The sequence below is a fragment of the Eriocheir sinensis genome, chromosome 14, assembly GCF_024679095.1.
Source record: "Eriocheir sinensis breed Jianghai 21 chromosome 14, ASM2467909v1, whole genome shotgun sequence".
Classification (NCBI taxonomy): domain Eukaryota; kingdom Metazoa; phylum Arthropoda; class Malacostraca; order Decapoda; family Varunidae; genus Eriocheir; species Eriocheir sinensis.
Window position 1 is genome coordinate 10192753 of NC_066522.1, and position 20000 is coordinate 10212752.

The 20000-nt window shown below is 42.0% G+C and overlaps 1 protein-coding gene across 1 annotated transcript in view; it reads left to right on the top strand.

Moving 5' to 3' along the window:
* LOC126998425 (cell adhesion molecule 1-like) overlaps positions 1–20000 on the top strand; it is a 143512-nt gene that overhangs the window by 30328 nt on the left and 93184 nt on the right. Inside the window, exon 2 of the mRNA XM_050860092.1 lies at positions 1100–1308. Coding sequence (XP_050716049.1) covers positions 1100–1308 — 209 coding nt within the window. The remainder of the gene's footprint in view (positions 1–1099; positions 1309–20000) is intronic.

The following is a 20000-nucleotide window of genomic DNA, read 5'->3' on the forward strand; positions in this document are numbered from 1 at the left end:
ACACACACAGGCGCGAGCTCTCTCGAAACAAACATTTGCTATTTTTCCGTTGTCCTAATCAGACTTTACTAAAACTATCTTCTTATTTGTAATATTTTTTCCTCCTCCTCCTCCTCCTCATCATCATCATCATCATCATCATCATTATCATCATCTTCACGCATTATTCCTCCATGTAACGTCTTATTTCTTTATCAAACTTTTATTCTTTTCCAGGTAGTGTGAAAAGTTTTACAACCTTTTTCCCTTCTTAAGCTATAAACACCTTTCATTAAGCCTCGTTCTTTCTCAAGGAATGTACTCATTAATCTTCTTTTTCCTACTACTCTTCCTCCTCCTCGCCCTACACTGCCTCCTCCTCCTTTTCCTCCTCATATTCCTTCCCTCTAAACGTGACACTTATCCTTTTCCTTTTCACTTTCTCTTTTCTTTTTCTCATGTTCGTCCTCCTCACACCATAATTTCCATCTTCTCATTAACCTCACCAATAGTCATCTTGTCCTCCATTTTTTTCTCATCCCCACACAGCCTCCTTTCTATAACTTTTTTTCCTTCTTTGTATTCTCCTCATCGCCTTTCCACTGTGTTTGCACTGACCCCATCTAGTAATTATCTTATCTCCAATCGGTTCTCACTCATCATCTATTGGCCACTTTTTATTACCTTTATACGTCGTTCTGTCTTCCTCCTAACATATTATAACACTATTTTTGAACACTAGTTAACTCAAATCAGGATTTTCTCTATGATATCCAACTCCCTACTGCAAGAGGTAATCAATATCCATTCTTTCATCCAGTTCACGTGAGTGCAAACTTTTGGAACATCCTTCAGTTTGTATTATTTCCTTCCTACGACTTAAACTCTTTCAAGGGAGGAGCATCATGACACCTCTGGACTAGACTGATATTCTCTTTGGCTCTCTTTCTCCCCCTAACTGGAATAGCGTCTTTTCCGGCTCTTTCTACCCTTGACTGTCACCTTTACCGCAGAAAAAAATCTCTAATAATAATAAAATGAAGAATCGTTGCATAAATCCTTCCTTCTCTTAGTCATACAAAACCATCATGCACTAACCTTCCTCCTCCTCTTCCCCCAGGCCGCGCGGTGCCCCTAGAGATCCTGGAGGTGCGGGTGCCGGAGTACAAGGTTCGGGGCGCCAAGGCGGAGCTGCAGTGCCGATACGCGCTGGAGAACGCCACGCTCTACAGCCTCAAGTGGTACAAGGGCGACAAGCAGTTCTTCCAGTACATCCCTGGCAACAAGAAGACAAAGAACACGTTTTTCGTCAAGGGCGTCCACGTGGATGTGAGTACCTGTGCTTCTGCCTGTGTGTTTATCTAAGGGTCTGTACCTTTGTGGGTGGGTGTGAGGGAGGATTGTGTGTATTTGTAAACAAGCCTGAAAGAAGGTTTGGATAAATATGAATTTGAAAGAAACACGAAGATAATGTTTATTCATCAACTAACATGACATAAAAGAATGATCAAGAACGAAATATATCTGAGGAAAAACAAATAATACAAACCCAGCCCCCCCCCCCCCCCCTTCCCCCAGGAATAAACAGAAAAAGTAATTAGAATGGGATGGAGAGATTTTGGTAAATATGGTAACATCACGAATCTGAGGACAAAGGTGCAGGGTCCTCCCAGTCCAAACGTACAGTCCGGAAACTTGAATATAACATGGAGAGACATTCTATAAACATAAAAATGACACTTAATAACAAGAAATTGAGTTGTGCAGATCATACCATATGTAAAAATGATAGATGATGGATAATATGTATATAATCAAACTAACAACATTGGCCCATAAATTATATTAGAGAGAACCTGGTAAAGCGGCGTTAGACCGGATCCGTAATAATTGATGATGTTTATGATAATGATGATGAGAAAGATAATAAAAATGATAACGATGTTGTGTAAGATTAATTGATTGGTATGTGTGGGCTTGGTTGTTTGCAAGTGTTCTTTATTGTTTGTTTGTTTGTTTGAATTCGTAATTGTGTGCGTGCGTGCGTGCGTTTCCTTGGTTTCGGGTGTCAAAGGGTGGAGTAGCTGAAAGAGTTAGACAAAGGGGTGGATAAGTGTAGAGGTTGTTGAAGATGGTGGAAGTGGTGGTGGAAATGATGGTGATGAAGAGGGGGATATGGTTCAAAATTGGTGGGTGGATGGGTAGACGTCGTAGTAGTGACGGTGGTGGTGGTGGTGGTGATAGCGTAGAAGAGGGAGGAGGGTAAGCGTTCTGGTGATAGTGTAGGTGTTGGTGTTTGTTATGGTGGTGGTGGTGGTGGTGGTGGCGGCGGTGTTTGTGGTGATAAAAATTAACGTCAGTCATGAGGAATGGCTCGGGTCATCGTTCTGTGGGTTTGCTGTGATGAATAACGATGGTGGTAATGATGGTGACGACTGTGGCGGTGATGATGGTGATGATGGTGATGATGATGGATCGCTGCCCGTGTAATGAATGGGTGCGCGTGACAGCGGCGGTTAGACATGAGCGATGCGTCGGTGTAGAGGAATAAAAATGAAAAAAAAAGAGTATATCAAAATGAACTAGTCAAAAATATGAAAGAAAACAAATAGTATAACAAAATGAACTAGTATGAAGGAATATAAAATGAAAAAAATAATAATATAACAAAGTGAACTAGTGTAGAGGAATACATAAAAAACAAATAAAAATGATAATAACAAAATGAGCTATGTAGAGAAATAAAAATACATATAAAACAAAAAAGCACTAGTGAGGAGGAATGAAAAATGAAAGGACAAAAAATACAGCAAAATAAACTCATAGAAAGAAATAAAGAAAGTGAAAAAACAAGTGAAATAACAAAATGCAATAGTGTAAAGGAATAAAACAAGAAATAAAAAGATAATATAAGAAAATGAACTATCGTAGAGGAATATAAAAAGAGAAACAAACACACCATATACCAAAATGAACTGAAGAGGAATAAAAGTGGAATAAACAGAAACTATAACAAAAAAATAACTAGTGTAGGGAAAAGAAAATTTAAAAAAAACATAATAAAACAAAACTAAATAGTGTAAGGGAATAGAAAGCAAATATAATAAAATACAATAATGGATGAGGAGGTTAAGCCAAGATGTTACGAGTAGAAAAAATAAATGAAAAAAGGGAAAAAGAAAAATATACTAATCCGTCTAAATAAAGGTTAAAAAAAATGCATTATTTCTAAAATCATTCGAAGGAGATTGAAGTTTTGGACCTAAATAAGAGAAAAAGAAGGAAAATATGAGAACAAAAGAAGTAGGATGAGGAAAACGTTAAGGAGAGATTCTAAAAAAAAAAGTGAACTGTGTAAAAGAAATCATAAAAGAAAAAAAGGAAAGCAAGAAAAATATGGAAAGAAAAAGAGAGCAAAGAAAAAAAGCAGAAAAGGGTGGAAGAAAAAACGAGTGAATACAGAAGTCAGAGAAGAAGGAAAAGAAGAGAAGTAAGGAAAAGAAACACAGGATGAAGTGAAGGGAGAAAGAAGAGCAAGGAGAAGGAAGCAAAGAAAATGGAAGGAAGAGGCGAAGGAGGGAAAAAAAGGAACTGCAGGGTTGGCCAGTACAGTGTCAAGCGAAGGAGAAGTATACGAAAGAGTAGCCAAAAAAAAGAGAACGTAAAATAAGGAAAAAGAAAGTGAAAGTGAGGAAACCGATGGAAGTGGAGGTGGAGGCGGCGGAGAAGAATGACCAAACGAAGAAAAAAGGAAGAAGAAAAATGAGAGGATAAATGAAAGACTAAAAAGAAAAATCGAAGAAGGAGGCGAGGAAGAGAAGGAGAAGACAGAAAATAAGATAAACGAGGGTAGAAGGGAAGGCGGTGAAGGAGACGAGAGCGATGGAGTGACAAAGGGAAAAAGAAGAAGAGGGAACGTAAGAAAAAGAGATGAAAGGGGAGAAAAAACTCGAAAGATAGGGTAACAGAGGAGGAAATAAAGATAGACACAGTGAAGGAGGTGAAGTGTACAGCGACAAAAAGAAAGAGAAGGAGGAGGAGCCAAAAAAAAGAGTCGATGAAGGGAAGAAAGAAGAGAAGGGGACGTAGGAAGATCAGAAGATATCGGAGGTAGGGAAAAAATGAAGAGAAGGAGAAGGAGGAAGGAAAGGAAGACATGGAATACAAGGATGAGGCAAACGAGTAGAAGAAAAGAGTGAAGAAGGCAATAGGAGGAGAAGGAAGGCGAAGAAGAAGAAGAAGAGGGAGAGAAGGAGGAAGTCAAGGTGAAGAAAAAAAGGAGGAGGATGAAGAAACGGAGGAAACAAAAGGAGTAAAAGAAAGAAGAGAAGAACGCAAAGGAAGAGATAGAAGAAGAAGAAGAAGAAGAAGAAGAAGAAGAAGAAGAAGAAGAAGAAGAAAAAGAAGAAGAAGAAGAAGAAGAAGAAGAAGAAGAAGAAGAAGAAGTAGAAGAAGAAGAAGAAGAAGAAGAAGAAGAAGAAGAAGAAGAAGAGAAAAAGGAAGAGTTATAGGAAGAGATGGAGGAGAATCAGGGGAAGAGGATTAGTGAAAGGAGGAGGAGGAGGAGGAGGAGAAGGAGGAGGATGACAACGACGACGAGGAGGACGAGGACGTGGACGAGGACGAGGACAGAGAGGAGGAATGAAAATAAGAAAAGTAAAAGGAGAAGAGGAAAAAGGAAGAAGAGATGAAGGTAAAGGAGATGAAAAAAGAAGTAAAAAAGGGAGAAAGAGGAGAAGGAAGAAGAGGAGGAGGTGGATAAAGAAGAAGAGGAGCATACAGGGTAAGACATCGGCGTCTCTAGCGGCAAGGTAGGGAAGAAGAAAAGAAGACAAAAAAGGAGGTGAAGGACGAAGAAGAGGAGAAAGAAGAAGAAAGAAAAGGAGGAAAAGGAGGAGCAGGTTAAGGATTCGGTTTGTGTAGAGGTGAGGGGGGGAAAGAAAGGAAGCCAAAAAAGGAAGTGAGGGACGAAGAGAAGACAAGAAGAGAAAGAAGGAAGAAGAGGAGGAGAAGCAGGAGCGGAGGAAGAAGAAGGAAGAGGAGGAGGAGAAGACAGGCTAAGAAATCGGTGAATCTAGCGGCGAGAAGGAAGAAGAAATTAAGGAAAAAAGTAGGTAAAGGACAAAGAGGAGGAGGAAGAAAAGGAAGAAAAAAGTAAAAACGGAGGTGAAGGCCAAAAAAGAAAAGAAGAAGGAAGAAGAGAAGGCAAAAAAGGAGGTGAAGGAGGAAAAGAGGAAAAGGAGAAGAAAGAAGAGAAGGCAAAAAGGGAAATGAAGGAGGAAAAGAGGAAAAGGAGAAGAAAGAAGAGAAGGCAAAAAGGGAAATGAAGGAGGAAAAGAGGAAAAGGAGAAGAAAGAAGAGAAGGCAAAAAAGGAGGTGAAGGAGGAAAAGAGGAAAAGGAAAAGAAAGAAGAGAAGGCAAAAAAGGAGGTGAAGGAGGAAAAGAGGAAAAGGAGAAGGAATAAGAGAAGGCAAAAAGGGAAATGAAGGAGGAAAAGAGGAAAAGGAGAAGGAAGAAGAGAAGGCAAAAAGGGAAATGAAGGAGGAAAAGAGGAAAAGGAGAAGGAATAAGAGTGGGCAAAAAAGGAAAGTGAAGGAGGAAAAGGAGAAAGAAAAAGAGGAAACAAAAATGGAGATGAAGGACGAGGAGGAGGAGAAGGTAGAAAATAAAGAGAAGGAGGAGGGGGATGAGGAGAAGGAAGAGGAGGAGGAGGAGGAGGCTAAGGACTTGGTGTGTCTAGCGGCGAGGGAATACATTAGGGCGGAGGAGGCGGCGGCGGCGAGTCAGGATAAGAAGCGCTGCAAACATAAAGCTGCCGCCGGCCCTTGAGCCTTGAGGGACGGGCCGCGGCAGGCTGGTGAGCTGGCGAGGACACGAGGACGAGGACGAAAACGAGGAGGAAGAGGACGAAAACGAGGAGGACGAAAAGGAGGAGGAAGAGGAGGATGAGGAAAACACAGAGAACGACGAGGAGGAGAAGTAGAAGGAATAAGAATGCAACAGCTAGATGAGAGAGAGGAACCAGGGAAGAATGAGGAGGACGAGGACGAGGACGAAAACGAGGAGGAAGAGGACGAAAACGAGGAGGACGAAAAGGAGGAGGAAGAGGAGGAGGAGGAAAACAGAGAACGACGTCGAGGAGAAAGAATAAGAATGCAACAGCCAGACGAAAGAGGAACAAGAAGGAAAGAATGAGGAGGACGAGGACAAGGAAAGGGAGAAGGAGGAGGAGGAGGCGGAGAAGCAAGGAGATGAGGAAAATGGGAAAAAGATGATTATAAGAAATGCTTAGCGGAGGAAGACGCGGACAAGATGGAACAAAATTAGGAAGACGAGGATGGAAGAGAAACACGAAAAGAAGGACAAGAGGAACGAGGAGGCGAAGGAGGAGGAGGAGAAGGAGGAAGAGGAGAAGGAGGAGGAATAGGAGAAGGAGGAGGTAAGAGAAGAGTCGTTTCGCTTGCAAGGAAGGAAGGAATCTGGACCAAGAATTTGATATCTTGAGGAGGGGAAAGAAGAGGAAGGAAAACTGCAAGCATTCACCCTCTTGCAAGCACCCCCCCCCTCTCCTTCCTCCCTTCCTCCCCTCTCCTCTCACCTTCCCCTCCTCACGATTCTTCCTCCTTTCTCCCTCCCTCTTTTCCTTTCTCCTTCTCCTTCCTCCTTCCCTTCTTTCCCATCTCGCCTCTTGTGTCTTTCCCTATTTTTGTTTTCTACACCTCTCTCTCTCTCTCTCTCTCTCTCTCTTCTCCTCTTTCTCCTCTCTCCCCTTTACTAATCTAACCCATTGCTTCCTTCCCTATTTCGTTCTTCCCTCACTTTATGTTCTTAGCCCTCTGCTCCTTTACTTTCAGTCTTGCCCTTTCTCTTTTATTGATTTCCCACTCTCTTTACTTCTTTTGCCGTTCTCTACCCTATCCTCTCCTTGCATTTCTATTTCTTCCCTTCCTTTATGCATCGTCTCCCGCTCTTCTTTTTAATTTCCACCCTATACAGAGCTTTATCGAGAATTTCTTTTACGTTTTGCAGAGAGGACAACCAGACCCTTCCCCCTACCTTTTGCTCTCCTCACTTCCCTTTCCCCATCCTCACTTCCAATGAAAAAAAAAAACATAACAAGAAATACAGGTTCGTGGGACTTCCAATAAAAATGATCTCCCTCAACAATAATTAATAATGAAAAGGATATAAAGTTTAGCATATATTTCAGTCGTCCCTCGCTTGTGTTGTTTGTTATTGCCTTAATTTATTATCTGCATCATTTAAAAACTATTGTTGAGTCAGAGTTTTTGTTTTAATTTAAGCGAGTGAGTGAGTGAGTGAGTAAAATGAATGAGACAGTGAGTGAGTGAGTGAGTGAGTGAAGGAGTGAGTGTAGAGTTAGTGAGTGCATGAGTGAGTGAGTGAGTGAGTGAGTAAAATGAATGAGACAGTGAGTGAGTGAGTGACTGCATTGGTGAGTGAGTGAGTGAGTGAGTGACTGCATTAATGAGTGAGTGAGTGAGTGAATGAGTGAACGAGTGGGTAAGCGACTAAGTGATTTTGCGAGCAAATATTATAAATCAACAGAAAATAGCATAAACATTATTAAAAGTAATATGAAAACACGATACGTTATCTTGTCATGAAAACATGTGTAAAAAAAATCAAATTAAATACTGGTATTAGAATAAAAAAAAAGAAACTTCATATTAAAGCACACACACACACACACACACACACACACACACACACACACACACACACACACACACACACACACACACACACACACACACACACCACTCCGATAGCTCAGTCAGTAAAAGCGCTGCGATGCCAGGCCTCGCGGCGTGGCAGGCAGAGGTTTCAGCCCGCTCAGGACGTTTTTTTCCCGCTGAGTAGAAGTGGTTACTGTCTCCCCTTGAGCAAGGGGAATGGGGTGTGTGGTGTGAGAGGTCCCGGCAGTACCCAGAGATCGACTAATGAGCCTTGCTCTAATCGTGAGGGTACTTGTGATCAGGGAGTGGTGAAATACACACTAAACATTTGCTAAGGTGTGTGCCTAAATATGGAAGAGAGGAAGAAAAGGAGGGTAGGATATATGGAGGAGGGAGAGAGGGAGGGAGAGGAGGGAGTAGAGGGGAGGGAGGGAAGTAGGGAGAGAGGGAGGGAGAGGAGGGAGTAGAGGGGAGGGAGGGAAGTAGGGAGAGAGGGAGGGAGAGGAGGGAGTAGAGGGGAGGGAGGGAAAAAGGGAGAGAGGGAGAGAGGGAGAGAGGGAGGGAGGGGAAATGAGGGGAATGGGAGAAGGAAGGAGGATTAAGGTGGTAGACAGGATCGTTTCTCTCTCTCTCTCTCTCTCTCTCTCTCTCTCTCTCTCGAGACGCTTATGGAGGTGATTATGGACATATTTTGTACGTTGGGAGCCGTAGTGGTGGTGGTGATGGTGATGGTGGGTGATGGTGTGTGGTTGTAGGTGGTGTGAGTCTAGTGGTGGTTCTGGTGGCGGTGGTGGGTGTAGTGTGTGGTGTGGTGGTGGTGGATGTGGGTGGTGGTGGGGTGGTGTGGGTGTGGTGTGGGTGGGTGGTGGTGTTGGTGGTGGGGGTGGGGGTGAAGGATGAATAATGATGGTATGGCAATGGTAATGGTGAAAGGTGAAGATGGAGATGATTGTAAGGGTGTGAGGAGATTTAGAAAGGATAAGAGTGAAAGATGGATGTGGAGGAGGAGGAGGAGGAGGAGGAGGAGGCGGAGGAAGGGAGGAGGAGGAGGAGGAGAGGAAAACAAAGAGAACAAGGAGGAGGAGATGAAGGAGGATGAATATGAACGCCAAAAGAAAGAGAGGAACAGGAAAAAGATGAGGAAAATAAATCATATGGGAGGAGGAGGAGGAGGAGGAGGGGGAGAAAAAGATAAAATATAAAGAGAAGGAAGAGGAAGTGGGTGATTATTATGAAAAAAAAAAATACGAAGGAGAAAAAAGGGAAAGATAAACTGAAAAGATGAGGCAGAAACATACTTACACAGTGGGAAAGGAGAGGAGGAAGAGAACGATGAAGGAAAGAAAGAAAAGAAAGAAGAGAATGGTAGAAAAGGTAATGGGGATGTAAGGTGTGCTAAGGTAAACGAAATAATGGTAGAGGAAAGGGAAGAGACGACAGGAATAAAGGAAAGTCACGAAAGGAATAGAGGAAGAATGGAGATGGAAAGGAATAGTTGAGGGTAATACATGAAACTAGGAGATAAGTAAAAAAAAAAGATGTTTGAAAAAATAAATAACACGAAAAAATACGCGGATCAGAGAAGCAATGGCGATACAATGGAACAATAAAGGATACGACGAAATTAATACATGAAACTGAAGTAAAAAAAAAAAAGAAAACAGGTAAAAAAGACGCTTGATACAAAAATAAGACAAAAATAAACAGGTAAACATCAGATAGAAAAATAAAAATAGGAATACGAAGCTACTAATAAATGAGAAAGTGAATATATGAAACAGTAAAACAAAAGAATGAGGAGAACAAAGCCAGCCAGATCGGATATTAAGGAAAAGAACCACACAAAACAGCAAAAAAATAAAAAAAAGGAAAAAAAATAAGCCGAACAGGTGTGATAGAATGAATGGAAGGGGAGGAGTGGATGAGAATGCCAAGACGGTGGAGTAGGAGGTGGTTAGCGGTGCAGTGGAGTGGAGTGGAGTGGAGTGGAGTGGAGTGGATAGTAGGGTAGTGTTAGGGATGTAGGATGGAGGAGTGAAGACTTTTTAGAAGGCGGATTGAAGATAAAGTGAAAGTGGTGTGATAGGTAGGTGGATATGTATATAGGAAGAAGGTGTATGTGGAAGAGGAGTGTGACGAGAGAGTGAGAGGACTGTGGAGAGGAAGGAGGAGGACTGTGAAGAGGAAGGGAGAGGAGAGCGAAGAGGAAGCAAGAGGAGTGCGGAGGGGAAACTGGCAGAAGGGTGTGGTGGATAGGGAGGGTAAGAGGGGAATGAAGTATTAGTTAAAACGCATGGATATGATGATAGTAGGGGAAGTGGAGGAGGCATGGAAGGAGAGGAGGAGGAGGAGGAGGAGGGAAAGTCTATATGATTCTATGTGGAAGAGAGTTGTCATGGCTGGGTTGGGAAGGAGTTAAAATAGTAATAGTAGAAGGGGAGTAGTAGTAGTAGTAGTAGTAGTAGTAGTTGTGGTGGTGATGGAGGTGTGGAAAGAGGATGAGGAAGATGAGGGTAGGGAGAAAGGTGGAGGAGGAAGGAGGAGGGAGAGAGGGGGGCCTATATGAGTCTTGGGCTACCTCTTCTAAATGGTCCATTAATGTCAAGCGAAACGGTGCTGCAAGGGAACTTAGCTGAGAGGGTAAATCATTGAAGTAGTGGTGCTCTCTCTCTCTCTCTCTCTCTCTCTCTCTCTCTCTCTCTCACACACACACACACACACACACACAGACACATACACACACACACACACACACACACACGTTTACATACATACACAGTGAGGCAAATCAGTAGCTACGAGATGTCTTCCTGTCCTCCTTTCCTCCTTCCTTCCTTCCTTCCTTCCTTCCTTTCCTTCCTACTTCCTCCATTCTCTCCTCTTGCATGTTAACTCTTTTATGCCAAGCTTCTTTCTCTTCCTTGTTCGTCCACTTCCTCCTTCTCTATTTCACTTGCTTCTCATTTTCTTCTTATTTGTTTCCTTTTTTTCTTCGTTCTCTCTTTTCTTCCTTGTACTCGTCTTAGTTCTTTCTTATCTCCTTCCGTCGGCACTTACTACCAATTTGCCTTCTTTGCCTCCTCATCTTTCTTCGTTTACTTCATTGTCTTCTGCCATTACTCGTACACTTCCACGACCTGGCCTCTTCTTCTCCTCTCTCTCGTTCTGGTTTTACTACTCTTTCTTTTCTTCTTTACTATCTTTCTTTCCTATGTACTCGTCTTGGTCCTCCTTTTCCTTTCCTTCCTCTGCTAGCCTTCGTCCTTCTACTCCTCCTTCTCTTTTTTATCCGTCCTCCTCCTCTTTCCCTTTCTTCTGCTGCAAAGTAATACTTCCGCTCTACAATAGTTTAGTCAGACCCCACTTGGAATATGCAGTATAGTTTTGGTCTCCCCACCATGCAAAGGACATTGCTAAATTAGAACACACCGTACGATAGGGGTCTTTCCACCCTTAACATGTTCTCTCTTGAGAAACGTCGCCTCCGAGGAAAACTGATCGAATGTTTTGAAATATTTAATGGGTTTACGAATGTGGACCAATCAGAATTGTTTATGATCGATTACACTTTGCGAACGAGGAATAATGGCACAAACCTTAAATGTAGACATGTAAATTCAGACTGCACCAAATATTTCTTCACCAACGTTGTAGTGCGAGAATGGAATAAGCTCCCACCTTCAGTGGTCCAGTGTAACACGACTGACTCCTTTAAAAACAAGCTCGACACACTTCCTTTAACTTAACATTAACTAAAGTAAAAATGCAAAGTTTTGGAGCTATCTGATTAATATAGAATCACTTAGATTTAAGGACAAACCACCTAGTCTGGACCATGGGGTCTGTGAAGTCTGATTTTCTATGTAAATCTATGTAAAATCTTCTTCTTTCTTTCTTTTTCTTTTTGTTTATGTTTTTATTTTTCTACCTCTTTTTCTTTTCTTCTTCTTCTTCCCCCTCCCCTTCCTCCTCCTCCTCCTCCTCCTCCTCTTCCTCCTCTTTCTCCTCCTTCTCCTCCTCCTCGCATCTCCTACACCTGATTCTCATTCTTCTTCCTCATCATAGTTTGCATTTTTCCTCGCCAGAACCAACAGTGTGCATAAAAAGTTTTCACTCCTGTCACGAAGTCTGAATTTTCTAGTTTAAAACAGGGTAGAAAAAAGTTTGGTAAAAAAAAAATGGTGTACGAAGAAGTAAAAAAGGAAAAAAAAATAGTGAAGTAATGTAGGAAGGAAAAAGTAATGTGTAAGAAAATAATTAAACAGTGTAAGTTAGAGAGAGAGAGAGAGAGAGAGAGAGAGAGAGAGAGAGAGAGAGAGAGAGAGAGAGAGAGAGAGAGAGAGAGAGAGAGAGAGAGAGAGAGAGAGAGAGAGAGAGAGAGAGAGAGAGAGAGAGAGAGAGAGAGAGAGAGAGAGAGAGAGAGAGAGAGAGAGAGAGAGAGAGTCGAAGGAAACAAAAATCTGATAAAAAGAGTGAAAATAGTAAAAAGGTTAAAAAGATAAAAAAAAGAGAAGTGAAAAAATAGTAAAAAGAAAGATTAAAGAGGATAAAGGGAAGAGAAAAATTCGTGTGGGTTTCCAATAGCGTGAGAAAATCGTCTTTAATTGATTGAGACGTCAAATAAGATCTCTCTCTCTCTCTCTCTCTCTCTCTCTCACTTCACAGGGATTGCTTTTGCCTTGAGTCAGCAACGAGAGGCACAAAGAGCAAAGAGAAAGAAAGATAGAAGATGCAGGAGTGAAGTGAAGGAATGGAGGAAAAGGAAAAGCAAAGGGATACGAAAGACCAAGCAAAAAGAAGCCTGGAGATACGAGAGGAAGGAAGAGAACGAAATGGATTTATACACGAACTAAGGAAGAAACGAAGAGAAGATTTGGTAGAGAAAAGAAAGGCTAAGTACTGAGGGAAGTGAGGAGGTAGAATAGAAAGAAGGCGAAAGTGAGGTATGCATTTTTTTTTTACAACAAAGGAGACAGCTCAAGGGCACAAAAAAAGGAAACAATAACAAAAATGCCCGCCACTCGCCTCTCCCAAAAAGAATCCAAAGAGGTGGCCGAAAGAGAGGTCAGTTTCGGGAGGAGAGGTATCCAGATACCCTCCTCTTGAAATAATGTAAAGAGGTAATGAAATGTTAGAAAACGAGAATAGAAAGTAAAAGGAATGATAAGCAACTAAGGAAACAGAAGAGTGATAAGGGAAAAAAATAGTATGGAGGGAAAAGTAAATAAAACTGTTTGCATAGTGTGGCATATATGAATAAGCAAAGATAAAGAAACATCAGAGAAATGAAAAAATGATGGAAAGAAAGCAAAAGGAGAGAAAAAAAGAACGAGATCGAGAACAAGAACAGGGAAAATAATACGAGAACAAAAAAAAAACAAGTGAAGACAGAAAAAAACGAAAAACCATGAGGAAAAAATGTGTCAATAAAATAAAAGACCTATACAGAAACTCAAGATTCGAAACGACAAAACATACGAGACGCGGAAGGAGACTCGAGAGAAAAAACCGACACGATCCGAACCCAAACAGAGGACTTGAATCTCCTATTTCCTTGCACGTGGGATTGAACTCTTCTTTTTCCTCTCCCTCTTCCTCCTTCTTTACTTCCCATTCCCTCTCTCTCTCTTTCTCTAACCTGGATTGATATTTGGCTGTCGCTTTCTTTTTTCCTTTAGCTATCTATCTATCTATCTACATCTATCTCTCTCCGAACGTGCTATCTGTGGAATGTGTGTGTGTGTGTGTGGTGGTGGGGGTGGGGGGGGGGGTTATGAAGGTGGGCGTGTTTGAAGGAATGTGGGAGGGCGGCACTTAGGGAAGGAATGGGGGGAGGTGGGCATGGGAACAGCAGCGGCCGTGGGAGGAAGGAGCGTGTATAGAGAGGGAGCTCCTAGAACGGACCTTGCAAGATCTTGGAGACGAGGTAAACAAGAATAGTGACGCCCGCAGAGTATGCGACACACGGGGGAGGGCGATGCTCTTGTTGGGGAAGCTGAATGTTGTGTGTGTTAGAGGCGGAGAGTGCGGGATTAGTAAAGTTAAAGTTGGAGGCGTGCGCTATACCTGTGTGGCCTCGGTGATAATCTTCGTCGCATGGACCCTTGAGCCTTCCGTAGGTACGAATCTTAAGTTATATAATTATTGTAACTCTTTGTAATCTATATGTAGAATTATAGATATTTTTTCACGTATTCGTATACATTTCTCGTCATATTTCAAACTATTATTATTATGGTCATTATAGTTATTATTATTATCCTTGTCATTATATGTTATTATTTTCGGTGTTATTTTTGCAAACATGTTCTGCAATTTCTGCGTTTTTTTCTGTATGTTTCATTTTTCTTATCAAATTACGAATAAACTTCATAAGTTTTATTATTTTTCTGGTACTGACTCTGCACGAGGCTTATTTTTAGGAGGTATTTTCCGGGATTCTATCCACAAACCTTAATATTCAGGCTACTCTTTAAAACACACACACACACACACACACACACACACACACACACACACACACACACACACACACACATTCACTCCCCCCAAACACACAAACACACATGCATGCAATTTTCTAATCTGGATTGAAGTAAAAAATTATCATGACTTTATTCTTTTTCTCCCATTTTTCCATTTATTTTTTGCACACCGGGGCGCACATCTACATTCTTTTCGAACCGCGTTGAAGGCACGCAAAAAATTATTATATACGAGTAGCAACATCAGGACTGGCGGCGGCGGTGGTGGTGGTGGTGGTGGTAATGGTAGTGGTGGTGGTGGTAATGGTGGTGGTGGTAATGGTGGTGGTGGTGGTGATGATGGGTGCTAGTAGAGGTCATTGTGGCGGTGTTGGAAGTATTATAAGTAAATAGAGGATATCAGAGAGGAAGAAAATAAAATGGAACGGAGAGAAGGCAAAAACCTGTGTAGAAAACAAGGAAAAAAGACGGAGTGGGATAAAAATAAGAGACAGAGGGAAGAGAAAACAGGAAGAAGAATATGAGAAAACACGCATATAAAAAAGAACGGAGAAAGAGAGAGTGAGAAAGAAAGAAAGAGAAAGAGGTGTGTAGGATACCAGCCGAAGCTTAAACACAACATAAAGGTAACTATTTCCAATACATTACCCTCCCTCCAAGCGTTACCAAATTATCGTACTCAGCCACTCAGCACATCATATTTTTCGGTTTCTGACTCAAAGCTAACGTAAACAAACATCAACAAGTAACACTTTTAACGATAACTTCAACTGGAATCGCGTTATCTGTGTGACTACGAGAGTTTTGGGCCTTGGAACTGATAAATGCGATGTTTGGAATACGATAATATGGTAACACTGCTCCCTCCCAACCCCAACCCCAACCCCTTACCCCAGCCCCACCCTAACCCCCCAACCCCTCCCATAACCCCAAACGCTCCCCAACCCTCAACGCTCCTGCCTCATTCCCACCTCCCGTCCAAATCACTAGCGCCTCAGGTCCAGCCGTCACCTCACGCCTTTCGCCCGCCGCCTTGCCAAGATGACTCGTGCCAGCTGAGGTTAAAGTCGTCGCCGCCGAACTCCGCGGGTTAACACTGGTGGTCTCCCTTGACGTAACACCTCCACTTTATTCTATTTCCTCCAGGCAACGTTACGCGCCCAGGGAACGTTTACAGAGGCGAGTAGCGTCTCCATAATCTTTTTTTCTCTTTTCCCGTGAGGTTCGATTCGGCCCGTTCAGGAATAATAAATAAATGTTGACTGGTAGAATATGTGTTGCTCTCTAGTGTAAATACTTAGCGGTTAATTAATTGATATGTGTTTAATTGTAAGTGAGATGAAAGTGATGATAGAAATATGTGGTTGTATACTAATCTTGAAAAGAGAGAAAGAGAGAGAGAGAGAGAATGGAACATCGTAACTGGACTGGAAAATTTAGCTCTTAATATTCACTTCACAGAAATACATAAATCAAAGACTAGATGAATAAATACAACCTAAAGTAGTAAATAAAAAAAATTAAAAAAAATAAAAGAGAAACAATCATTCTTAATAAATATATTTGATTTTTTTTACGGAATGTCACGCTGGTAAAATTAAGGAGTAAGAAGAAAGAAAGGAAGAAGGAAAGGAGGAGGAGGAAAAAAAAAAGAAGGAGGAAGAGAAGAAGGAGGAAGAGGAGGAAGAGGAGGAGACATAATGCTTTGCCAGAACATTCTAAAGAGACATTACCTCCAAGTGTAAAGTAGTTCAGGGAGACGAAGGAGTTTAATCTCTCTCTCTCTCTCTCTCTCTCTCTCTCTCTCTCTCTCTCTCTCTCTCTCTCTCTCTCTCTATCACTCATATTCCTTCCTTTCCCTCCTCCTTTCTCTCCTCCTCCGTCTCATCTTCGCTCATCTTCTCGTCTTTCGCGGAAATTATGACAAAACTGCTGAGATGAAAACATTTTCCCTCGCCGCGTCTTTGTATTAGGACGGCGGTGTGTGATATTAATAAGCTATAATGCGTCTCTCTCTCTCTCTCTCTCTCTCTCTCTCTCTCTCTCTCTCTCTCTCTCTCTCTCTCTCTCTCTCTCTCTCTCTCTCTCTCTCTCTCTCTCTCTCTCTCTCTCTCTCTCTCTCTCTCTCTCTAAAAGTACACGAGTCATGAACCTTGCTATTTTTTCGCTCATCATATGCCTCCTCCTCCTTCTCTACCTCCTCCTCCTCCTTTTCTTCGTCCTCCTCCTCCACCTTGTGTTAATTGCTTGTTGGTCACCTCCTGTGTTTACGGGTCTACGCGCGGAGTTGGTAAGACTGTGGAGGAGAGATATTCAACTTCTCGCTCTTGTTAGTCCTAGTTTTTTTTTCCTCTATCTCTTGGTATGCTCTTCCTTGTGGAGCATTTATGCGTAATTATGTTTTGTGTGTGTGTGTGTGTGTGTGTGTGTGTGTGTGTGTGTGTGTGTGTGTGTGTGTGTGTGTGTGTGTGTGTGTGTGTGTGTGTGTGTGTGTGTTCGAAAGTCTTGTTCTTGAAGGTTGTGTTTTCCAGCTATTTTGTACTTCATCCTTACTATGCATTGTGTTCTGTATACTCGCTTCCTTCTCATGTTTCTTGTCATTTTCTGTAGTGTTCTTAATTTCCTAAAGGTTTTAAGGTATTCAGTTTTCCTACATTATAACTTTTGCCTAACCCTCCTCTTGTATAACGTCTGCCAGTTACGTCTGTCTGTCTGTCTGTCTTGTTTTCAATAATTTTATCCGTTCTCAAGAGGTCTTCATGTATTTTGCATTCTTGCATTATATTTTTTTTCGTTAGTGTGCTCCTCTTGTTTAACGTCTGTCAGTCACGTATGTCTGTCAGTTTTGTTCTTTTCTGTAATATTCTCCGGTTTCTAGAGGCTTTGAGTATTATGTGTTCTTGCATAATACCTTTCTCGTTAGTGTTCTCTTGCTTAACATCTGTCAATCACATATGTCTGTCAGTTTTGTTCTTTTCTGTAATATTCTCCGGTTTCGAGAGGCTTTGAGTATTTATGTATTCTTGCATAATACCTTTCTCGTTAGTGTTCTCTTGCTTCACGTCCGTCAGTCACAACCATCTGTCCGTCTGTCATGTACCTTCACCCGCCTGTTCGTCTAGATATATTACCGTTCCTCTTATTCTTGATGGCCTTCAGAAACTCGGGCTTGTGTTGTTGCGTTCCGTTTGTTATTCTTGTTATTCCGGACTATCCTTGTAGTTATTCTTACCTCCTCGGCTGTTGTTCCTGTGTCACTCATATTCCTTCCAGCTTTGGTGCTTTCAATATGTGTGTGTGTGTTTGTGTATGTGTGTGTGTGTGTGTGTGTGTGTGTGTGTGTGTGTGTGTGTGTGTGTGTGTGTGGGTGTTCAGAGAAATATGTCGAAGAAGTGACTCGTACGCGTTGAATAAATTGAAGTCTAAGGAAAAAAAAAGAAAAAGGAAAGAGAGAGAAAATAAAGGAAAGGAGTGAAAAGAAATTTGAAATTGGAATGACTCTTGAAGTTAGACAAGAAACATTATAACAGATTTTTACATCTCTCTCTCTCTCTCTCTCTCTCTCTCTCTCTCTCTCTCTCTCTCTCTCTCTCTCTCTCTCTCTCTCTCTCTCAAACCGCATTATTCTTTTCACATCATTTCCCTTTCCTTCTTCAGCCACTTCACTTTCATTTCCTGGACATCAACACTCATTTCCGTTCTTCATTTTTCAACACGTCTAGCTTCTTTATTTTTTTTTCTTTCCCTCTCATTACATTCGTCATCACATTTTTCACGATATGATTTCTCTTTTTTTGTGTGTGTGAGTTAAGAGAGAAAGACAATCGAGGTCACATTTGGTGGTGGTGGTGGTGGTGGTGGTGTTGTTGTTGGTGGTGGTGGTAGGGATAATTTTATTGGTGGTGGTGGTGGTGATGGATTTGTTGTTCCTAGTATTGTTATCTTTGTTGTTATTGTTGTTGTTGTTGTTGGTGGTGGTGTATTTGGTGGTGTTAGTAAAGGTATAGTTATTATTGTTGTTATTGTTGTTGTTGTTGTTGTAGTCGTGGTTGTGATGGTGTTGGTGCAATATTCAACAACATCAAACTCTTTATTTTCGCTTCACACTTTTTAACTCTCCATTTGTCTGTCACTTTTGTCTCCCAATTTTTTTTTTTTTTTATCCCTCATGGTTCGTCTCTCCTTTTTTCTCTTTCTCTTTCCCTTTTTGTCTCCTTTTTCTCTCTCCATTTCTCTTCTTTTCTCTCTTCTTTTGTCACTACTTTTCTCTCCCATTTTGTCTTTTTTATCTTTTTTTGTCTATTTTTCCCTCCTTTTTTTCTCTTTTCTTTTTGCCTCTCCCTTCTGTCTTTTTTTGCTCCCATTTCTCTCTCATTTTTGTTTCCTTTTAACTCCTTTCCTCTCTCTCCCTTTTCTCTCCTTATTGTCTTTCCTTTATGACTCTCCCTTTTGTCTCCTTTTCGTCTCTCCCTTTTGTCTCTGCCGTTTGTCTCCCTTTTGTCTCTCCTTTTCTCTCCCTTTTGTCTCTCCTTTTTGTTTCCTTTTCTCTCTTTCCTTTTTCTCTCCTTTTCTCTCTATTCTTTTTGTCTCTCCTTTGCCGTCTCTCTCCTTTTTGTCTCTCGTTGTTGTCTCTCCTTTAAATCTCCTCTTTTTGTCTTCTTTTCTCTCTCTCCTTTATGGCTCTCCTTTTCGTCTCTCCATTTCCGAGGCCGCTGTCCAATCACTAATTCAGTCCGTCCGTCATACCGGCGCCCGTCCTGTCACCACCACCACCAACATCACCAACAACAACACCACCACCACCAACATCACCAACAACAACACCACCACCACCAAAAACAACAGCTACATCGTTCTCTCCCTCACCCTAACTCAGCACCAACACCACAACAGCCAACACGCTATTTTCCTTTCATCACCTGTCCACTCGAATTCTTCTTTCATCACCACTACCATATCACAATTATTAATTACCTCATGTGTCCTTCCCTCACCACTAACACCAGAAGGCAAGTATCTGATCCCTCACCACCACTGCCATCACCAGCATCATACCACCAGCATCCTCTCTCTCTTTCCTGCATCACCACCACCACTATCAGCACCAACATCACTATCACATCAGCATCCTCTCTCGCTCTCTCTCTTCCATCACCACTACCATAACACCATTGCTCTTTCTCTCCCTCCCTTTTCCTCCTTCTTCCTCTTCTTCACTAAAAATAAAACCTCATATTTTCCCTCATTCCTCCTCCCCTCCCGCCTCCACCTCCCCATTTCAGCGCTACAACATAACTCTCTATATTCCTCAGTCCCCCCTCCACCACCATAACACCTCTCTCTCTCTCTCTCTCTCTCTCTCTCTCTCTCTCTCTCTCTCTCTCTCTCTCTCTCTCTCTCTCTCTCTCTCTCTCTCTCTCTCTCTCTCTCTCTCTCTCTCTCTCTCTCTCTCTCTCTCTCTCTCTCTCTCTCTCTCTCTCTCTCTCTCTCTCTCTCTCTCTCTCTCTCTCTCTCTCTCTCTCTCTCTCTCTCTCTCTCTCTCTCTCTCTCTCTCTCTCTCTCTCTCTCTCTCTCTCTCTCTCTCTCTCTCTCTCTCTCTCTCTCTCTCTCTCTCTCTCTCTCTCTCTCTCTCTCTCTCTCTCTCTCTCTCTCTCTCTCTCTCTCTCTCTCTCTCTCTCTCTCTCTCTCTCTCTCTCTCTCTCTCTCTCTCTCTCTCTCATCACCATGCACCACCACCATCACCACCATCGTTCCCTCTCCACCACCACTTTCCCTCCAACACCACTACCTGCTTTTCACATTTATGCCTCACCAACATGTGTAGTTTTTTTGTGTG